The 9700-nt window shown below is 50.6% G+C and overlaps 1 protein-coding gene across 1 annotated transcript; it reads right to left on the bottom strand.

Annotated features, from left to right (window-relative positions):
* Positions 1 to 661: 661 nt before the first annotated feature.
* Positions 662 to 3613, bottom strand: LOC140263764 (PHD finger protein 7-like). Its single transcript, XM_072358926.1, has 10 exons — positions 3562 to 3613; positions 3218 to 3309; positions 3029 to 3130; positions 2680 to 2804; positions 2336 to 2498; positions 2132 to 2238; positions 1817 to 1930; positions 1547 to 1665; positions 1344 to 1407; positions 662 to 1070 (listed from the first exon to the last, which is right to left on the bottom strand). The coding sequence occupies exons 1-10, from the start codon at positions 3611 to 3613 to the stop codon at positions 662 to 664; spliced, it is 1347 nt and encodes a 448-aa protein (XP_072215027.1).
* Between the last annotated feature and the right edge of the window lie 6087 nt (positions 3614 to 9700).

Raw genomic sequence — 9700 nt, 5'->3', positions numbered from 1 at the left:
ACGGAAATGGCCTGAACTGGCCTGTAAACCATCGAGGCACCTCCGTCAACGCCCCTTTTTTCCCTTTTCACCCCCGTCATAGACACAGATGGACCTAAAGATAACTCCGTGGCAAACATCTGGGAAGGTGCTGGGGAGAAGACAGCCCCATGGTCTCGGCTCCTAACACTCCCCACCCCAGGACAAAGCAGAGAACAATGAAGCCAAGATGTGGGGAGTATATTAAGGGTTTATTTATTATTATTATTATTTATGGGGGAATCATAAAAATCGCAGGGGGATGGGACACGGTTGTTTTTGCGCTGTCTTTGGGGCTGGTTGTGGGGATGTCTTCTCTGGTGTTGGGCCCGGGGGCGGCTTTGTGCCCGGGCTGGTCCACGGAAGGATGAAGTTAACACACGTGGACTCTCTTCAAGGTTGATTTTCTTTGCCGCCTGGGACAGCAGCCATCACGTGGGGATGGGACACGGCTGCTTCGGTGCCACCTCTGGGTCTAGCTTTGGGGATGTCTTCTCCGGTGGTTTGCCCGGGAGCGGCTTTGTGCCCGGGCTGGTCCGCTGAAGAGCGAAGCTCCTCTGGGTGGTCTCTCTCCAAGGTTGATTTGCCGCTCGAGACCGCAGCCGTCATGTGGGGTTGGGACACGGCTGCTACTCCGCTGTCTTCAGCACCGTCTGCGGGGATGTCTTCTTCGCTGGTTTGCCCGGGAGCGGCTTCGTGTCCGGGCCGTTCTCCGCTGCCTGGACCGGCTCCCTCGGCCTCCTCGGGGCCGGCTGCGGGAAGCTGAAGCCCGACGCCCCACTGGGGATCGGCTTCGAGTGTTCGCCCGCCTTCGCTGCCTGGATTGTCTCCGGCGTGCAGGCAGCGGGGAAGCCCTCGAGGACCTGGACGGTGCTGGCGTGGCCGAGGTGCGGGTGCTGCTCCGAGCACCTCGGGCCGTCGTACGGCTCCCTCTGCGACGTCTCTGGGGCCGAGCCCGGGAGCCCGAGGCACGGCCTTGCAATGGGGAGCGGCTCCTCGTGCGGCCGGTCCCCCTCTGCCTGGGACGCTCTGTGGGCGCGGGTACCGACGATCTTCTGCAGGCCCGCGCTGGCCCCCGTCTGCTGGGGCTCTGGGAGCAGGTCTCGGCACCTGCAGCTGGTGCCCGTCTCCTGCCGCCGCGTCCTCGGCGCTGCTGAGAGGCGTCCCGCTCCTCAGATGGACGGGAGCGGGTGGCAGTCTGCTCAGTCGCCGGCGCTCTGGGCTGGACGCTGAGCTCAGGCGGCTGGGAGCTGCAGGGTGGGCTGGACGCTGCCCGCCTAGCAGGACCGGAGCTGATGGTTTCAGGTCCTGTAATGATGTGGCACTGAGGCACTGGTACCTCCCGGCTGGAAGTGCTGGAGCTGGCTATCTCAGAGTTGGTGCGGGAAGCTGTAAGGAGAGATGGGAAGCTCAGCAGGATGAACATGCAGCCCCAGGGCAGGACGGGCTGCCATCTCCCATGGGGCAGAGACTGTGGCAAGGCCACCGTGAGCACCCGTCCCGAGGCACGCGGCTCTTTGCCTCTTACCGGTGCCCGCAGCAGCGCAGATGTCGCACTCCCAGCTGTTGCCGCCGGTGGCCCCGAAGGTGCAGTACCGGTGCGTGCCTTCTGAGCCACAGGAGCTGCAGAGCAGCAGCTGCCAGGGCCTGCGGAAGCAAAGGGGTTGTGGCTGTGAGGACAAAGCAAGCCAAGGCGGGGAGCAGCCGGCACGGCTCTGGCACTCAATCCTTGCTCCCCCAGCCTGTGCTGAGGCTGAGATCCCACGCAGAGCCCCAGAGGACTGCGGAGGTCACTCACCCCGCTTCCTGTGCCCTCTCCCTGCCTAGAGGGAAGATGCACATCTTGGCATCACACCGCCTGTGCCTCTCTCTCAGTGACTGGTAGTCTTCATCGTCCCACCAGGATGGTCGTCTGCCAGAGAACAGAGGGAATGCGATGAGTCCCCAGTGCCCCAGGTGTAGGGCAGATCCAGGGCATCCACCTTGAGCTCATTCTCAGCTTCTTCATGAAGCCGAGACCAATGCTCTCAGGACGGCAAGGAACTGGGCCCTTCCCGGGCAGTCACAGCTCCTGTGCCCGAGTGTCTTCAGAGCTGGACGGAAGGACACCAACCTGACTGGAATCTGGATCCCCAGCGTGGTCATTTGGGACCTGAATTGCGCTCTTCCTCCACAGACGGGGCAGAAGAAGCGCATGGTGGCAGCGTGCAAGGCATGTTTCTGCAGGAGAAGCACAAGGAGTGTGAGCGTGAGCGTGAGCAGGGCTGGGTGCTGCTGAGCACCAGCTGTGCCCGCAAGACAAGGGGAGAGCTCCTACCCTGATGCAGCCCCGGTGGAACCAGGCCTGTTTGCACATCGGGCACACCATGGTGTGGTAGGACGTGCTGTCCCCCACAGACTCCAGGCAGATGACACAGGTGGTGTGCTGAGATGGAGCTGCCTCCGCTGCCTGTCGAGGGCGATGCTCCCAGCAGAAGGACCTGGGCAGGAGGACAGAAAGGGATGGGCACGGTGAGAAGTGCTGTGAGGAGGGCAATGGACCAGGAGAGAGCTCCAGGCCTGGACTCTGGCTCTGGCAGGATGCTGGGAGGTGTTGCTGCGGGTTCCTCCCCGGGAGGAACAGGGAGGGACGGCAGCTTGGCTGCTGCTGCCAGCCCTTACCGGTGCTGCCCAAAATATTGGGTGACACACTCTCCGTCCTCGGCGCAGGGAAGATGGAAGCTGCGCTCACAGCCTGTCTGCGCGCAGCTGATGGTAGCTCCCCTCTCGCCGCAGACAAAGCAGTGCTGGAAAGAGCAGACCAGTCCCCATCAGTGGAGGGCTCAGGGCCTCCATGGCTGACACGGCTTCTCCGGGCGGGGCACAGAGTCCCACCACAGAGGTTCGTCTGCTGTGGTGGGACTTTGTCCCAGAGCCGGTTGGAAAAGCCGCGATCACTTTGTTTGGGCCCAGGCAAAGCTGGTATGAGCCTCTGCCAACACCAAGCTCCCCGTTCAGTTCAGGTCCTCACCTTCTGGTCTGCCAGCTGGACTGCACGCCGGATGGCATGAAGGAAGAAGCCATAAATTCCTCCTATTGGGCTTCCCCATTCCAAGAGGCCATCGGCAAAGAACTGTAGGAGAGAAAAGAGTGTGATCTCGTGAGGCCAGAAAGGAAGGGAGCATCCCTGGCAGGAGCCCGAGGCCTTGAGCGAACTTACCAAGCAGAACTGGTGGGCACAGAGCCCACCGGTGGCAAACATCTGCCCGCAGGTGTCCGGGTTGACCCGTGCCCTGCGGCACAGCACGCACACTGCAGAGGAAGGAGAGAGCAACCGTGAGCAGTGGTGAGCACCTGGCAGGGCCGGCTGTCCCTGGGGCATTGCAGGCCTAGTGGTGCCAGTAGTCAGCCATAGCTTGGCTGGGCCCGAGCAGAGGGGCCCTGCCTGTCCGTGGCGCTGGGGAGCCCCTGCTCACCCCTTCCCCCCCTCCCAGCTACAGGCAGAGCCCCAGCAGCCCTCTGCCCAGCAGTGGGGAGCTGCGTGCAGGGATACAGTGCTCTCACCTGGCTCCCCAGAGTTGGGGGCCTCCTCGTTCCCTTGGAACACACTCGGCATCGTCGGCGAGAAACAAGAGAGTCAGTGCTCTCTCCACACCTCACCAGGCCGCACTGAGCTCGGCCCCAGCCCAGCAGCCTTAGCTCTGCTCCCGGCCCCGCGGGTCACAATGGCCGCTCCCTGCCACCACTGTGACATCACGGTCACCACCTCACGGGGCTGAGGGCGTGGCACACACGCAGGAGGGCGGTGGCTCCTGTGGGTAGTGCGGAGCCAGGGGCCCGGTGCTGACAGCATCCTTGGGGAGCAAGGATGGCCTCCCTCAGGCCTTCCGCACCGCACCCGTGCTGGGACGGCACAGCAGAGAGTCTAGGAAAGGCCTGTGGGTCAACAGTGCAGCCGGCATTTCTAGTGCGTGTGCTGACTGGCTTCCCGGGCTCTGATGGCGTCAGGACAAGGGGGAACGGCATCACTGGCAGGAAGACACTCAAGATATCTGAACATTGGAAGCACAGAAGCACACAGTGGCATTATTATCTTATGCCCAAATTAAAATAACTGCTGCTTGGACATCATAGTTGAAAACAACCTAGTCTGCCTCTATAGTTCTATTTTTTAACTTTTTGTATGCAATACATTGATCTGTAATGAACATTTAATACTGGGAATCAAAATCTTAAACTACACATTTAAAACTTGGTAATCTTCCTGGGGAATGCATGGATAACTTACATTCCTGAAGATTCCACCATATTTAACCTGGCCAATGTAGTTAGTAAGCATCCGATACATCAGCAACTGCTGTTCCCAGGCTACTTTTTTTATCTTGCAATTAAATTAATCTGATGTGGGTAACATACAGTTACTACACAGACCTGTGAATAGTTTTGACCTGAGAAAAGAGGAGGTCGGGTGAACTGCGAGAGGGAATTCCTCGCTCGGAGGGCGCTGAGGCCCTGGCACGGCTGCCCAGAGAAGCTGTGGGTACCCATTCCTGCAGGCAGTCCAGGCCAGGTTGGACAGGACCCTGTTCTAACCTGACCTGGTTGGCAGCGCTCCCATGGCAGGCACTTGAGGCTGCATGGGTTTTATGATCCTTTCCTATCCGAGTCTTCACACATCAAAGCTTCAGCCCTTATACAATTTCCAGAAGCAAAGCGGCACAGGCAGGGCACAATTCCCTTCAAGCCTGCATGTAGAACGAGTCAGGAGAATTTCTGAAGTGTGTGCTTTCTTTGACCTGCTGGCAAGGGTCACCGTGCCAGAGCAGGAGACGAGCCATCCCTCGTCCAGGGCTGCAGTCCTGGAGTCACACTGGAGCATCCCTGCACTTCCAGACTAACCCCTTTTCAAGTTTCTCCGTGAACATCAGGCCAATGCTGATGGGACATCCCCCATGTCTAGAGAGCCGCCCTCTGTGGGGATGTTCAGGGCCTCACTGGGTTGGGCTCCAGGCAGCCTCCTCTAGTGGGTGACAACCAACATACTGCAGGAGTTTGGAACTTGATAGACTTTACTGTCCCTTCCAACCCAAGCCAGTCCAGGATCCTGTGATTCAAAACATCTGTCAGATCCAGCATTAACCCAGATTACTAAGACACCTACCCAGCCAGTCATGACTTTTACAAAGGCTACCATGGTAGTCAAGCGTGATTTTTTTCCTAGTAAATCCAAGTTTACTACTCTGGATAGCCCTTCTACTACTTCTTTTTTTTTCCAACTGTTTTGAGATGCTATCCAGAATAAGTTGTTGCAACACTTTCCCAGGGATGGATTTGAGCCTGAGTGGCCTATAGTTTCCTGTGGCCTATAGTTTCCTGTGTCCTAATTCCTGACCTTTTCGAAGATTGGAATGACACTGGCTATCCTCCATTCTTCAGGTATCTCTCCTGTTCTCCACGACATTTGCAGATGATGAACAGCTGGGCTGTAAACAGACACTGCTGGCTCATGTCCAGCTTCTCCTCTATCAGGACCCGCAAGTGCTTCTCCGCAGGGCTGCTCTCAAGGCGATCCTCCTCGAGTCTGTATAAATAGCTGGGATTGCCCCGACCCAAGTGCAACAGCTTGCATTTGGCCATGTTGAACCTTATGAGGTTCACGTGAGTCCACTGCTCCAGCCTGTCCAGGTCTGTCTGGGTGGCTTCCCTTCCCTCCAGCGTACTGATGACACTGCTCAGCTTGGCGTGGTCTGCAGACTTGTTGAGGGTGTGCTTGATTCCATCATTTGTGTCATTGATAAAGATGGGGAAGGGCACTGGTCCTGAGAACAGCTCTTGGGGGACACCGCTTGTGACCGACTTCCACCCAGTTCACAACCCTGTGGTTGCGACCAGCCAACCAGTTCTTAATCTATTGAACAGACCATCTTTCAAAACCACACCTCTACAATTTAGAGAGAAGGATGTAGTGAGGGACCATGTCAAAAGCTTTGCAGAATTACAGAATCACAGAATTGTAGGGGTTGGAAGGGACCTCTAGAGATCATCCAGTCCAACCCCCCTGCCATAGCAGTCTCCCTACACCACGTCACATAGGTAGGCGTCCAGGTGGGTCTTGAATATCTCCAGAGAAGGAGACTCCACCACCTCCCTGGGCAGCCTGTTCCATCCGTCACCCTCACTGTAAAGAAGTTCTTGCGCACATTCGTGCAGAACTTCCTATGCTGAAGTTTCAGCCCATTTCCCCTAGTCCTGTCCCCACGCACTACTGAAAAGAGACCAGCCTCGCCACTATGGTTCCCACACTTCAGGTATTTATAAACATGGATCAAGTCCCCTCTCAGCCTTCTTTTCTCAAGGCTAAACAGACCCAGTTCCCTAAGTCTCTCCTCACAGGGAAGATGCTCCAGGCCCTTCACAATCATTGTGGCCCTCCGCTGGACTCTTTCCAAGAGATCCCTGTCTTTTTTGTACTGGGGAGCCCAGAACTGGACACAGTATTCCAGATGAGGCCTTACCAGGGCAGAGTAGAGGGGGAGGATAACCTACTGGCCACGCTCTTTTTAATGCACCCCAGAATGCCATTGGCCTTTTTGGCTACAAGGGCACACTGCTGGCTCATGGCCAACCTGTCGTCCACCAGGACGCCCAGGTCCCTCTCAGCAGAGCTCCTCTCCAGCAGGTCCTCCCTCAGCTGGTGGTACTGTACTGGTGCATGCAATTATTTCTACCTAGGTGCAAGACTCTACACTTGCTTTTGTTAAACCTCATTTGGTTTCTTACTGCCCAGCTCTCCAGCCTGTCCAGGTCTCTCTGAATGGCCGCACAGCCTTCAGGCATGTCAGACAATCCTCCCAGCTTCATGTCATCAGCCAACTTGCTGAGGGTGGTCACTATCCCATCATCAAGGTCGTTGATGAAGATGTTGAACAAGACCGGACACAGTACAGACCCCTGGGGGACGCCACTAGTCACAGGCCTCCAGACCAACCTCCGCACCGCCAACGACAACTCTGCACTCTGCCAGTCAGCCAATTCTTGATCCACTTCACTGTCCACTCATCTATCCCATACTTCCTCAGCTTTGTTATAAGGATGTCATGGGGGACAGTATCAAAACCCTTACTGAAATCAAGGTAGACTACATCTACCACTCTCCCCCTGTCCACCCAGCTAGTGACACTGTTGTATAAGGTTAAAGGATGAAGCCCAGCTCTGGCTGAGACAATAAATGGTGTATCATGAGTTATCTTCCTGTGGGCCATAAAGAATGACTGTGCTTAAAGTTTTTGCTGGGAGCTGTCAATGACAGGTAACCCCAGCTATTATAGCATTGCACTTGCGTTTGTCTTGAAGACTGAATTAGCTGACAAAGTGAAAAGCCATGCTAAAATGTGGACAGCCATGGAGTTCACACTAATTAAGTGCATGTAATGAAGCAGACCTGTCTTATTTGCACACTGCATTTTAAGTTCAAATTTTAATTTGCCACCATCCAAGTAAATTATTAGAAGGAAAAAAAAAAAAAAAAAAAAGAAAAAAAAAAAAGAAAAAAAAAGACAAAATGTTCCAACGAAAATGTGATTTGTGTCTTTTATTTGGCTATTTTGGCTATTTTAAAGTCCTCATCAATGGATATGATTAAGTTTGGAACTCTTCGGCACAACACCAGACCCAGAGGGTTCACAGAAGAAATGACATACAAAATGTTCCTCACTACCTGGAGGACACACTCCAGCTTCAGCTAGTGATCAGTCTGTGATGGATGTGATGGATTTGCTTCCTCCTTGGATATCTGGAAGTTGAATAGCCTGGTGCAGCAGCATATGAGAAGAGTAACTCTTTTGAAATTTAGAATATCAAAGCAAGAGGAGAAGGAGACCATATTGAACAGGAAATAAGACCACAAAGATGTTGTAATTTCATGTCTCTCTAAAGCATGGACAAAGTAAAATTCCTTTGTTATTTTAATCATGTCAGTTGCTTTAAAGTTTAAACATTTTTACATAATGGATGGGACACTGATGTTTCTTAAAACATGAAACACAGGAGGAGCCAATTGATGAAGAGTTTTAAATATGAAGAATCCTCTCTGTGGGATTCATTCTTGTTTCATGCTTCTTCATGCTTATTTAATTCACTATTATTGCAAGGTTTATTTTTATAAATCATTTTAGCCAGTACAACACACATTTGCATATTGCAATTTAATTTCACTTTACAAGTTTTACTTATATTTTTTTAAAATATTTGTTATCTTTAATTTTACTTTTGTTTACTTACTATCTTTGAAACAACATGGGTATCATAGTAATGTCATGAAAAAAAAACAAACCAACAACAAACCAACAAGAATAAACAAATCTCAGTTCATCAGGAGGTTTTGTGAACTGTGTTTCAGAGCATAGTAAAACTAGACAATATTTCAGAATCTTTCAAAGTTAATCTCTCATGGGAATATTTTTGCTTGTTTGTTATTTGGTTTTGTGTGTATGTATAAGTAAAATACATGTAGATGTGGAGTAGGAGATCAAGCAACATAGAGCAAAGTGTCAGGTACTGATATTTGTTTCTTTCCATGCTTTTTGGATGCCTGAATACAGGCATCCAGAATTTCTCTTCTTAGCAATACTAATAAAGTAAGCACCATACACAGGTTCTGAAATACAATTTCAGTATCTGGGACAGAGAATGCTTCTATTTGTGCTTCAGTTTGATGCAATCTTGGATTTACTGAAGTTCCTTATTTTCTGAGATGCTCAGCTTCTTCCTAAAGAACCACCAAACAAAATCTTACTAATTAATCTAACTAAACAAATAACAACAAAACAATCTTCTAAATTCCAGGAATAGGTCATGTGTATATGATATCTTCTATCTATATTTGTTTACTCAGTGAATTTTTAATTTCTTATCTCCTTCATGTTCTCAAAAATATGCCAGAGCTTCAGATAAATAAGTTTGCCATTTTTATTCAACATTACAGAATTACACTTTGCTTCACAGGCTGCAAGATGCTGTGAATAGAGATGATATAATTTTTATTCTCTTCAACCATTAAGATCAGTAGTACAATATATACTGCCCAAGTTCTTGGCAAAATCTGTGCAAACATCCAAAATTCTTACATAAAGCAACATAAAGTAAATTAATTAAATCCATTTTTAATTGGAACATATATTGAAGAACAAGAATCAGAATACTGACTGAATATTATATAAAAACAGTGCTAAATACCTGCTACAAATAATTACATAGCACTATACTGTACTTCAGAGAAATCCAAATGAAATAGACACCAATTTTTTTTTGTACAGTCTCTCAAAGTGCTTTCTCTATACATGTATGTGTACATATATATGTATATATATATATCTATATATATGTATATATATAGATATATATATATAAATCGGTTATATTTATTACCTAACCTAGTAACTTAATTAGCAGCAACTGATGAATACTGACTGAAAGACCTTATTTTCAGTGCAAATCATGCAATGTTTTGTTGTTTTTGTAGTTTACAAGAAGGTTATTTTTTAAACAATAAGTGTGCCTGTTCTCAAACTGGTCTTTATTAGTAACACCATTATATTAGAGCTTAATCTCTGTACAGAATAACCATTCCCTTTCCTTGTGCTCTCATTCACATACAGACAAAAATAAATAAATAAAATAGATGGTAGTACAACGTGTGGAAAGA

Source organism: Excalfactoria chinensis, chromosome Z, assembly GCF_039878825.1.
Source record: "Excalfactoria chinensis isolate bCotChi1 chromosome Z, bCotChi1.hap2, whole genome shotgun sequence".
Classification (NCBI taxonomy): domain Eukaryota; kingdom Metazoa; phylum Chordata; class Aves; order Galliformes; family Phasianidae; genus Excalfactoria; species Excalfactoria chinensis.
This window is presented reverse-complemented; position numbering and strand designations above follow the sequence as displayed.